The following is a 12,544-nucleotide window of genomic DNA, read 5'->3' as shown; positions in this document are numbered from 1 at the left end:
TCAATAATTTAAAGTTTTTTCTATTAAAGATACACATGATCAAAAAAACATATGAGTAGAAAGCATCATTTAATAGACATTAATATTAAAAATATACTATGTATGTTAATATCATTTAAATTTAATTACATATCCTATCAATTTTTTTTTTAAAATTGATTTATACGTTCGCACCAATTTAATTATATATGTAATGATTACTGAATTTTAATTATTCAATATATATTTATTATTTCATAATATGTAAGAACATATAATACATAAAATAATTTTTATATATAATGTTTATCCCGCGCAAGACGCAGATCTTAATCTAGTATAACTATTATTTATCCTACTTTAATCAAAGTACCTCTGCGAGCAAATTATTATTAGATGATGATAACATGTCTATATATCGTAAAGATAATAGATAGAGAGAGTGGTGTACGTCCAAATCCATCCACCCGTCTCTTTGCTGTCTGAAAAAGAATCCGAACCCTGACCCGGATCCGGGTCCCCTCAATATGCCTACCACTTTCTTCCTTTCCCTAGACAACAACTTTGTTTCACTTTTTCCCGGGGGAGACACAGGCGAGGCAAACTGGAAAATTGATGCAGCAGCATCTTAAAAGCTTAACGGCATCTTTCCTTTTCGAATGTTTCCTTTTTACTTGGGTTTTAAGTTATCGAGCTTTTACTATTAGGAATAGGGTTTTTAAGACGGTTTAAGAATTCTATATAATGAACTCTCTTATGGCTTTTGTAAGACACCTTTTTTGATAATTAATAAACTAGCTTTGTGTTTTATACTTCGATAGAGATTTGATTCAATTTATCTTGTTCGAGAAGCCTTGAAAGAGATTCGATTAAATTCATCATTTTCAAGTTGAAGGTCTCTAGTGATTTCCAATCGAAATCCATAGATTGAGCTGATATCTGTTCTTATCCGCCATCAAAAATGTACTCGCTTCCTCTGGACGGTGGTGAGTACCATGGTCCTCTTGATGGAACTGACCTTCCAGGCGACGCCTGTTTGGTCTTAACCACTGACCCCAAACCCCGTCTCCGGTAGACTGCTGAGCTCCACGAGAGGTTCGTTGACGCCGTCTCGCAGCTCGGCGGTCCCGATAGTGAGTACTACCTTTTCTACTGTCTTTTTTGGATCTTGTCTTGATGAAAGGTGTTCTCTTTTCTCATTTCGTGGCTTCTTCTTCTCTTGATGAAATGTTCTCTTTTTCTTGCTTTCTGTAATTAAGATCCTACTCAGCTCAAGTAGTCAAGTTTTGTCTTTTTTTTTTCTAGATACTTGTTAAATGGAAACCGTCTCTCTGTCTGTTCAATGTGTTCATAATTTACAGAAGCGACGCCCAGAACTATCATGAGAACAATGGGAGTGAAAGGTCTGACTCTCTACCACCTCAAATCACATCTTCAGGTTTGCCTTCGAACAAACTGATTCCACAGTTGTGTGGTTTCTAACTGGAATGAGATTTTGTTAGACTGGAGTTTTTTTTTTTTGTTCAACGTTGACTGGAGTTTTAGTTTAAGCTTCCCAAGTGTTATAGCAAAATTTTGGGTGCTAAGCTTCTCTCCTTTGTGTATGTAATTTGCGCAACAGAAATTTCGGCTAGGGAGGCAAGCTTGCAAAGAATCAACTACTGACAACTCCAAGGATGGTAATGTATTCACTTGAGCCTTTTTTGTTCCTCTTTTTTATTCAGTTTTGGCTATTTGGATCCTCACTTGTTAGACAATTTGTAGACATGCCTCCTGTGTGAGGCCCAAGGTACTCTTTATCGTTTCCTCACTGGTGTTGCCACAAGTACTGCTCATGGATTTAGATCCGATTGTTAAAAGAAACGCTCGAATTTAGAAATGAGAAAACGAAGAGTAACATCTAGTGTGGAGCCCTGTTTTGATGAATCTTAGCTGTGTCTCCTGACGCGCACTAATTCTGTTAACTTGATGATGATGCAGCTTCTTGTGTTGGCGAGAGTTAGCAGGACACAGGTTCATCTTCTTCATCATCATTGAGAATGGCAGCGCAAGAGCAGAACGAGTAGGTTACATTTGACTCTCTTTTTTTGTTCTTACTGATTTGGTTTTAGCGAATTACAGTTTTACAAAACCTCTTTACTTGTATGCAAACCAGGGGTTACCAAGTCACTGAAGCTCTACGCGCTCAGATGGAAGTCCAAAGAAGACTACACAAGCAATTGGAGGTTAGCTTTAGAACTTGAAGATCCAAACAAACCACCCTTGAGAATGAACCCAATGGTCATAACCTTTGTAGTATGGGCAGGTGCAACGAAGACTCCAGCTTAGGATAGAGGCACAAGGAAAGTACCTGCATTCGATTCTTGAGAAAGCTTGCAAGGCCTTTGACGAGCAAGCTGCTACTTTTGCTGGCCTTGAGGCAGCTAGGGAAGAGCTATCAGAGCTAGCCATCAGAGTCTCCAATAGCACAAGAGTCCCTTTCTTCGACGCAACAAAGATGATGATGATGCCATCTTTGTCCGAGCTTTCAGTAGCAATAGACCACAAAACCAACATTACAACCAACTGTTCAGTAGAAAGCCCTTTGACTTCCAACACCAATGGTAGCTCGATTTCTGCTGCATCGATGAAGAAGCGACACCGTGATATGGGCCTTGGGTATGAAGCAGGGTGGCCTAATAGTAGTACCATTGGTTAAAGCTTTAGATTAAGGTAGAGAGAGACTTCTTTACTTGCTTTGGAGGGGATTGTATTATTCTGATACAAAACTTGTCATGTATATATTTGATGTTGAAGCTTTAGTGATTCCTTAAACCTTTGCCTTATTTTTATTAAAAGGGGTTGAGAGCAGAAACTATAAAGAAACAAAAGAGATAGAAGTAATCATTTTAAAACATTGAAATGATGCAAGTGCCACCAAGGTTTGAGCCTTTAACTTTGCTACTATTCGTAATGCTTTTCGTCATGATTGTTTATGCTTTACTTAATCTGCTACGCCTTGTCCCTCTCATCCATAAGTAACATGACTGAGATCTTTTTTATTGTAATCTCTATCAACTTTTATTTGGTTTAACGCATACTTTTGAAATACAAAACCTGCCTAGGAAGTATGCTCTGCTGCTGTGTAAACTCGGAGAGCAACAAGAAGTATGCTGAGCTGGACGCGAAGCTTGAACGGAAAATGGTGGAGAGACGGAGGTATTATCCGGGACACCGGAGTTTAAAGTCAATGGATTCAATCATCATGATGTTTCCAAAGCTAAGAGAGGGATTAAGAAACATCAGAAACGTTTTTGAGTCCTATGGTAACGTTTTCTTTAATCTTTCAAGATTCATAAAGATTTTAACATTAGGTTTCTAAAAATTTGCAGATCAAGATAGAAACGGTACGATTGATATGGAGGAGCTGAAGAAGTGCTTAGAGGAACTAAAGCTGATGAGTTTGTCGGAGGAAGAAGTGAAAGGTCTATATGGATGGTGTGATGTTGATGGAAGCAAAGGGATACAGTTTAATGAGTTTATTGTTCTTCTTTGTCTCATTTATCTTCTAGCAAAACCTTCCGCTGAATCTAACGTGGTAGTAATTAACCAGATGGGATGATAGATAGATTGAATGTTTGAGAGTAACTAAATCTTGTTGTTGTGTTTCTTAGGAGGAATCGATAGAGTTGGGTCCGAAGTTGGTTGAATCTATATTTGATCCGATACTGGAAGTGTTCTTGTTTCTGGACAAAGATGGTAAAGGGAAGTTGAACAAGGCTGATGTTATAAAGACATTGAATAATGAAGACTATCCGCTAGAGAGATCTCCTAAACATGTCACCAACATGAGATTTGGTATGTACTAATCTCTTTTATATTGGTTAATTCAGATGAAACGGATTGATTACTAACTGGACTCTGTCTATCATCCTTTTGTTTGTGTGGTGCAGAAGAAATGGATTGGGGAAGAAAAGGGAAAGTGGGCTTTAGAGAGTTTCTATTTGCTTTCATGAGTTGGGTGGGTATTGATGACGCAGATGGTTATATGAGCAGCTAATTAAGAAACAACACTTAAACCTAAAGAGTTTCAAATCTTGTACTAATCTACGATTAAGATGATTCTACAAGCTTGTTTAAATCATCATGTACTAATCTACGATTAAGATGATTCTACAAGCTTGTTTAACTCATTATTTATGTTTAATTGTTGTGAGACATTTGCCAAAACTATAGCTGTACACATACGACAGCTTGATTATGTTATGTTAGTTCTATCATGAAGGTTGGATTTGTTCATCACACATCTGATAGAAACCAGTTCGGACTATGATTGTTGCAACTAATCTTGAGCACAAATCTTACCGGATTGGGCATGTGTGTTTGGATATTCTGTTTGGATTGGTTCTTTTAATTTTATATATTTTGGATAAAGAGAATATAGTATTTTTCGGATATGTATAAAATTTTGATCAGTTCAGTTTGTGTTTCCTTCTAAGCGTATAGATGATTAGCCTCGGAAGAGTTCTTCAGACTCAGGTACATGTAGCGATCTCCAACGTGTTTGATCAGCTTATAGCATAAAAACATTTCATCATGGTTTGGATTGTTGGAAGTTAAACCGTAATCACTAAGTACATGTAATAATAAAAAAATGAAATGGGAAATAAAAGCAATATATTTACACATACTAAAGATGAAAAATATCTAAAATAAAATTGTTTATGTCAATTCTAGTACTAAAAAGAATTTGTCACTAACATGGAAAGTGAGAAATCTAATTCAATTAATTCAATAATTGAATCAAAGAAACATTCAAGATATGTAATTGAGAATGAAAAGTGAGAAATCCAAGTCTATGCTTTTCGATTTGAGCAATCTAAGTCAATAATTGAATCAAATAAACAATCAATAAATGTAATTAAGGATGAAAAGTGAGAGTTAACCAAAAAAAGGATGAAAAGTGAGAAATCTATGCCCATGTTTTTTTTTTTTTTTTTTTTTAACTCTGATATTTGGGCAGCCACATTTCCAAATATCCCCCGTAGGGGGTCCAACGCCCCAACGGAAGGGATGTTAAATCCGCTGTGGCCGGGGCTCGAAATCGTGATAGCGGGCACCTCAGCCGAGGTTCCTTTACCACCAGACCACGAGGCCCGGTTTCTATACCCATGCTTTTGGATTTGAGCAGTTTGTTTTAGTTTTTAATCAGCGAATTTGTACTCGATGACTTTGAATTTAGTGTTTTGATTTATTGTTGCTTCTCGTATTATAAGACTTGAGCTTCACTCTTAGTTTTTGATTATTTGGATCGTTTAATTATTGGTTTGTCCATTTTGTTAGATCTTTTCAAGTTTCTCTGACCAAGATTCATGAATAATCCAAAATATATGCAACTTTTGTGCAATCCAGAACAAAGAATTGAAGAGAGATAAATAAAAATGAAAATGTCTTAAATAAATAGTTCAAATCATTATCATAACATCTAACTCAGATAATGGAAGATTTTCTTCAGAAGATTATTTTCATCAATCAATTTTAATAACTAGTGAATGCAACAAAGGTTAATGATGATTAATCATTATATTTGAAGCTTTGTTTGGTAACATGAGTTATTATTGTTAGATTTAAGTGAAGAATATGACTCACTGATAACATATATGTTACCAATCATGAATCATATTGAAACCTATAATTTTGTTATTAAGTTAGAATGAATAATGGTTTATTTAGAATCTTGTGTTGTGTTATTTGTAAAATTGCTAAATAAAAATTAATGTAAAATTGAATCATCATTTTTCATTTCACATTTTGCTTTTAAGTTGTTAGTTTTCAGTAATTAGATATTTATGCTTTTTGTCAACAAAAATTACTTAGTATGCTAACTGAATTTTAAATAACTGCATTTTATTGTTTTGATAAGATTATGTTTCTAATTATCAATCATGTTTTTAAAATTCACAAATAAATCAAGGGAAATTACCACTTTTACGGGAAAAGGGTCAATTAAACCCTGAAGTATCAAACATTGGCTAAAAAAACCACCAGGTTCTTCTCTCTCCGAATAAACCATGAAGTTTAAGTTGACCAACTCATATTAACCTTCCCAATGTCAACGTTAAATGTCGAGTAGTTACAGATTTTAGGGTTTTTTTTTTTTTTTTGGTAAAATATTAAATTTATACCCTTTTCCATTTTTGAGTGTTGCGTACAACTTATTTGAGAGAAAAGAAAAATAACCAACATAGAAACTCAAGAAAGATCAACCCTCAAGGGGGTTGGGTACAAGAGAAATAGTACTGGAGAAGCGAAGGCGAGTGGTCTGATGATGGAAAGGAGATGAGTCGGTCTCGGAGCACGCGGTCCAGAGCCTGACGGAGCCCAGCAGCCGAAGTAGACGTGGAAGTGAAAATCCTGGCATTTCTTTCCCGCCAGATCAGGTAGATGGCTGTCTGGAACATAAGCTTGATCACTGGTGCTGAGGGTGAGGAAAGCCGACGGTGGGTGATAAGAGCAGCCACAAAGTGAAGATCCAGAGGTGTAGCTGCAAGGATTTGCTCTGAGAAATGCTTCCAGATGCTGGAAGAGAAGTCGCATTCAAAGAAAAGATGGTGATGTGTCTCTATACCGGAGGAGCATAAAACACAGTCAGCAGGAACATTTAGGGTTTTCTTTAATATCATGAACAACAAGTAAAAAAAAAATTAACGTTAACGTTTTTGTGCTCATTAACGTAACAATAAACGTTGACGTTTCAGAGGTTAAATTGGCGTAGTCAACTTTTACTTGAGGGTTTCTTTGGAGAGAGAAGAACTTGGTGGGTTTTTTAGCCAATGTTTGATACTTCAGGGTTTAATTGACATTTTTCCCCCACTTTTACCACATTTCTTGTACCCCATTTCATTTATACCTTAACTAACTTTACCATTAAAATTTTAATAGGTAAAATACTATTGTACCCCTAACTAATTAAACCTAAAGCATCTTTCTTTTTCCCACAATTTTTTCAAAAGTCAAATTCCCCAAATCTCAGATTCTTCACGTTGACCAATTCCGGCGAGATCTGACGACGCTGACGAGTTTCTGGCGAGATCTGACGACGTTGACGAATTTCTGGTGAGATCTGACAGAATCTACAAGCTCAGACGAACGAGATGATCTCTCTCACGACCCTAAGAAACGCTAACAAAGGTCAGAGGATAATAGATGGTGATTTTCGTCTCTTTCTGTAATTGTAGCTTTTGTTTTTCAAAATCGATCTGTTTTTGGGAAGGAAGACTAAGTTTTTCTCATGAAGTTTTCAAATCTCAAGTTTATAAAACCTTATAAATATTTATCAGTGAAGAACGTAGTGCTTATGTATTATCGTTTTTGATATGTCTTTGTTGATCTTTCTTGTTTTGAGATTTTTTTGTGTTGAATATTTTCTATTCCTTCCTTGATCCCTATATTTCTTATAATCATGTTATGATGATTGAACCAACGACGCTCCGGTGACCATATCCAATTGCTCTGACCAAATCCGACGAGTCCAATGACGCTCTGGTGAACACCGACAAGCTCCGGTGAACACGATTGACAAACTTAGAGATAGTTTGTGTCTGTGGATTTGAATTCCGAGTTCAATTGAGTAAATTAGTTCAATTAAATCTATGTAAAACCCCAAATCTAATTGACGTGTTTGAACTTTGAAGTGCAATTTTATGAGTTAAATTACAGTGACTCTTGTTTTTGGAAGTGAGTGCTTATGCATAGGAATAATATTTGATTGGGTTGTATTCAGATTTTGAAGATCGACGAGGTTGGTGAGCTGTTTGAAGAAGCAAGAGGGACTCTGAACAAGAACGTGGTTTGAGAGATCGAAGAATTACAGATTTATAAAGCTTTATAAAAGTTGCAGAGTTGGCTTCTTAACACCATCTTCTCTCTAATCTTCTTCAGACATCTCTTAGACTAAAACAATCGTATATCTCTCCTAAGACTTGCAGAGTTGAAGAGGTTAGTTGGACATCTAAGTGAGTTTGGCTGCAATCATTTTCTTACAAAAGAGAAGAGTGTGATGTGGAGAAACCTTGATGTTCTCAGATTATGTTTGAAATGGCAACTTTTGTTGATAACAAGGAATTATCTCTAATGTTCAGATGAGAGTCTTATATAGTACTTTCAACTCATAGTCTTTCTCTTTCCATGGAATGGCATGTTATTCCTTGGCTAAGTAATTGAGACTACTCATTTTTACTACATTTTGTTTATTGTAATAGAAATCAAGCTTGGTTAGGTTGACGTTGAATGGTCTAGATTTTGTGCCAATATTCATGTGACCAAATGGGTTACATGAAGGGAAACTTATAGGGAAGAGAGAACAAGAAGGGAAATAACACATTGTATCCAGAATTCAAGTAAAGAAACATGTCGTTCAGATGTTTTCAGTGTAAATTATGAAGGTAAGTAAGGAGTCCATATCAAATGATTAAAATACAGACAAAAGATATCCCATATATATTAATTGAGGATCATTTGAAAAGTTGTAACATTAATTTTGTATTATTTAAAAAGAGACCATGCTTACGTGTCACTCAATTAAGATGTCAATTTAGCTCAGCTTAAGAATCAATTGAAAAAATGTTGGTCCAAATTCAACTACTAGGGAACATTATATTAACCCAAAATATAAGAAGCATATATTCTTTCCTAAAATAAAAGCTATGTAATTACCTAATAAGATTAACATATATGTGGCAATTAATACTATGAATAATAAAGATTTGATAACAATTTTTGCATTCTTCTTCATTTTTGTTTAATTTTATATTACTAAAAAAATTAAACAATCACTTTAATCATATAATAAAAAAATAGATTTTTTCTTATATGTTATATTTTGAATTTTTTAAAATGACTTTAAATTACAAAATTAGGAAACCTTATATGTTATATTTTAAAATTTTTAAAACGACTTTAAATTACAAAAATGTGGAAACCTTATACGTTATATTTTCTTATATGTTAGATTTTTTCTTATATGTTATATTTTGAATTTTTTAAAATGACTTTAAATTACAAAAATGTAAGTTTTCCTTAAGCATACGACTAAAATCATTAAAACGGCATGTATCAATTCGATGGTTGATCTAAAACCTTTTAAAACCATATGGAAGATAAAAGTCAAAATAATTCAATTGTGGAAACAGTATTGTTCACTTTTTTCAAGAATGTGTTTTGGTGGAAAAAATAAGATTTTTGTACCATAATTTGTTTAATGTCCAATCTGATCAACCCATGATATATTAATTATAATTTAGTTTCACAATTTTTAATAAAATTGATCCGGTCCATCTGAAAGAAATTATATAATAACAACAAAAAAAATTGTATATATATGAATAAAATTATAAAATATATAAAAAAATAATTGATAATATATACAAATAAACTCACCATGCGCAAAGGACAGGTCTTATCCTAGTACTTTATAAAGCCATAAACAAACAAATTGTTTACATACCCTTTATAAAAAGTTTATAGATTATTTATAAATAATTTATATACCCTTATAAATGGTTTATAAAATTTATGTATTGTTTTTATAAACTTTTATAAATGATATATAAACCGTTATTAATTATTTATATACTCTTATAAATCCTTATAAACTATATTACATACTCTTATAAATTGTTTTATAAGCCTTCATAAATGGTTTATAGACTCTTACAAATAATTTGTAAACCTTTTTAAAAGGTTTATAAAATTCATAAATTGTTTTTAGTAAATTTTATAAATGATTTATAAACTCTTATTAATTATTTATATATCCTTATAAACCCTTATAAACTATTTTAAAACTCTTATAAATTGTTTTTATAAGTCTTTATAAATTACTGTAGAGTCTTACAAATGATTTAAGAGACATTATAATTGGTTCCAAAACCTATAAACCTTATAAATTGAATACATAAATCATATAAATTGTTTATAAACTTTCATAACGTATTTATAAACAGTTATAAATGGTTTATAAACTTTATTAATTGTTTTATAAACCTTATAAATGGTTTAGTGATTCTTACAAATAATTTATAAACCCTTATAAATAGCTTATAAACTTTAAAAATTGTTTTATAAACTTTTATAAATGATTTATAAACTCTTATTTGCTCTTAAGCTTTCTTTTCTCTTCATTTTCTCTTCTTTCATGTGTTATTGCCCTATATCATATACTGCAAAAAGTAAATCCACAAATCCTTGTTTCCATTAGCTTTTCTTCCTTTTATATCCTTGCTGAACTAATTGTACAACACTGTCAAAATCCATGTCATGAAGATCAGGATGTGTTGGGGTCACCAAATATTTGTATTCCTCAGAGAATCCAAACACTCTATTAACCACAAGATGTAACAAAGAATAAACAATGTATTATAAGTCTCTACAAATCTCTAATTTATAAATTGATAAATCCCTATAAAACTACATTTATAATCTTTTATAAACCGCTTCACATTATTGACGAAGACACCGATTAGATAATCACTTTTCAAGCAATCACGAAGATGTGCAAAATTCATTGCTATCTAACTGCAAGACGAAATAAAAAAAAGATAATGTTTAATCATGGTCTAAAGATACCTTATCCAAGCATAATGTTCATGTATTTCGGTAACTGTCTTACAAATAACACACCACAAGACTTCTCGAGTTCACACGTTTATATGTTGTTCTATAGACATATACGATGAACTCTTGTTTAAGAAGTTCTTTTATAAAACCTTGTAAATCGTTGAGTTGTATTATCAACAATATCCTAAAATCAAGATTTATAAGGGGTTATAATTCCTTAATATGAAGTGTACTATCGGAAAATCTCTCTCTTAGCCGGAACTATTCAGATGACAAGTCCAAATCAACCGTATTCTATTTTTGGATAAACAGAAGGAAAAAAAATCCTAAAATTACTTGAAACCCAGATTTATAAAGGATTTTAAGTTCTCAAAAACTCGATGTTCACTATCGAAACTGTTTCTCTTAAATCGACATGTTCAAATGAGAAGTCTAAAGCAACAATGATATGGACTTAATAAAACGATGATATGAACGTCTAATCATGGCTTAAAGATACCTTATCCAAGCATAGTGTTCGTGTATTTCGACAACAGTCTTACAAATAATATAGGATAACACAACACAAGACTTCTTGAGTTCACACATTTATATGTTGTTCTATAGACATATACGATGAACTCTTGTTAAAAAAATGTCTTTTATAAAACCTTGAAAATCGTTGAGTTGTATTATCAACAATATCCTAAAACCCAGATTTATAAGGGGTTATAATTCCTTAATATGCAGTGTTCACTATCGAAAAATATCTCTCTTAGCCGGAACCATTCAGATGACAAGTCCAAATTAACCGTATTTTATTTTTGGATAACAGAAAGAAGAAACCCTAAAATTATTTGAAACCAAGATTTATAAAGGGTTTTAAGTTGTCAAAACTCAATATTGTTCACTATCGAAACAGTTTCTCTTAGATAGACATGTTCAAATGAGAAGTCTAAAGCAACCTTGTTTGATTTTTTGATAAGAGAAAGAACAAAATCAAAAAATTACTCGAAACAAACAAAAGGATACAGGAATTAGAGACATACGAGTTGTGAATCTTGAACAGGAATCAACATTTTGAAGGCTTTGAGTCGCGATTCTCTGTAATCCGCTTTCGTCGCCGGCTGCGTGTGAGAGAGAGAGAGAGAGACGGCGGATCTGGACGGAGACGGCGGATCTCGTCGGTAACTCCGAGAGAAGATGGATCTCAAAAAGAGAGAGGAAGAATCGATGATTGAGGAGAAGATAAGGTAAGGGTGCTATTGTCTTTTGTTCATTAGTGAAAGTGGTATTTATGAAAATGTCCCTAGATTGGTGGTAAAATTGAATAGTGGTATCAAACAAAGTGTAAAAGTAAAATTTCCCCATAAATCAATCTTTATTTGAATTTATTTTCAGTAACATATGATACCACGTATATAGTAGAAATATTTTCTTGGCAAAATGATAACTTATATTTCAACAAAAAGATCTTCGTATAAATTTATAGTCTTTATCACATAATTTTACTACAATTACATCAGTTTATAATTAATAATTCAACTTGGTTTTAATTTATACATGAAGTTACTAATCGTCCAAAAATTTATATGCGTTATAAGATGTTTTCACATTTTAGGTAAATATGACATTTCTTGTAGTTCTTGGTAGCTGCTGAATCTTTTACTGGTACATGGATGCCTTCTATCGTATTATTGGAAACTAGGGGTATAGCCCCCGCGCAAGCGCGGAGTCGGGGGCTTGTTGTATTCAATAATCTATGACATATAAACCGAACCGATATGCCGTGTGATAGTCTTTCGTATTAGTTAATAAATTTCTAAAAAGCCATAGATATCAGTAACCAGTATCCAGTCTTGTTAAATGCCAAAGGTTCTTGTCAATTTTATTGCTTTACAATTATTTATATATTGATGTTATTTGTTTAAAACTTTTTGTCACATTTTTTGACGTCATATCCTTTAAATAATTGTAATTCGTCGGCGGC

The 12,544-nt window shown here is 33.0% G+C and overlaps 1 protein-coding gene and 1 pseudogene across 3 annotated transcripts; both read left to right on the top strand.

Moving 5' to 3' along the window:
* Positions 1-940: 940 nt before the first annotated feature.
* Positions 941-2,793, top strand: LOC106407169 (annotated as a pseudogene).
* Positions 2,769-4,238, top strand: LOC106407170 (probable calcium-binding protein CML22). 3 transcript variants are annotated; one of them, XM_013847973.3, is made up of 5 exons: positions 2,769-2,900; positions 3,084-3,284; positions 3,351-3,556; positions 3,633-3,816; positions 3,912-4,238. In XM_013847973.3, the coding sequence occupies exons 2-5, from the start codon at positions 3,089-3,091 to the stop codon at positions 4,016-4,018; spliced, it is 693 nt and encodes a 230-aa protein (XP_013703427.1). In that variant the 5' UTR covers positions 2,769-2,900; positions 3,084-3,088; the 3' UTR covers positions 4,019-4,238. The 3 variants fall into 3 exon arrangements, with proteins under 3 accessions (XP_013703427.1, XP_048618415.1, XP_048618414.1); XM_048762458.1 differs by lacking the exon at positions 2,769-2,900 and adding an exon at positions 2,939-2,996 and having other exon boundaries at positions 3,351-3,553; XM_048762457.1 differs by lacking the exon at positions 2,769-2,900 and adding an exon at positions 2,939-2,996.
* Positions 4,239-12,544: the final 8,306 nt, after the last annotated feature.

The sequence above is a fragment of the Brassica napus genome, chromosome C7 (assembly GCF_020379485.1).
Source record: "Brassica napus cultivar Da-Ae chromosome C7, Da-Ae, whole genome shotgun sequence".
Taxonomy (NCBI): domain Eukaryota; kingdom Viridiplantae; phylum Streptophyta; class Magnoliopsida; order Brassicales; family Brassicaceae; genus Brassica; species Brassica napus.
This window is presented reverse-complemented; position numbering and strand designations above follow the sequence as displayed.

What these genes read in the sequence shown, in the direction of transcription:
- LOC106407170 (XM_048762457.1), top strand. Translation starts at nt 2,954, where the DNA reads ATGCTTTACTTAATCTGCTACGCCTTGTCCCTCTCATCCATAA. An exon ending in CTTGTCCCTCTCATCCATAA is followed by an intron (nt 2,997 to 3,083) that starts GTAACATGACTG and finishes AAACCTGCCTAG; the next exon opens with GAAGTATGCTCTGCTGCTGT. An exon ending in CTTCCGCTGAATCTAACGTG is followed by an intron (nt 3,557 to 3,632) that starts GTAGTAATTAAC and finishes TGTGTTTCTTAG; the next exon opens with GAGGAATCGATAGAGTTGGG.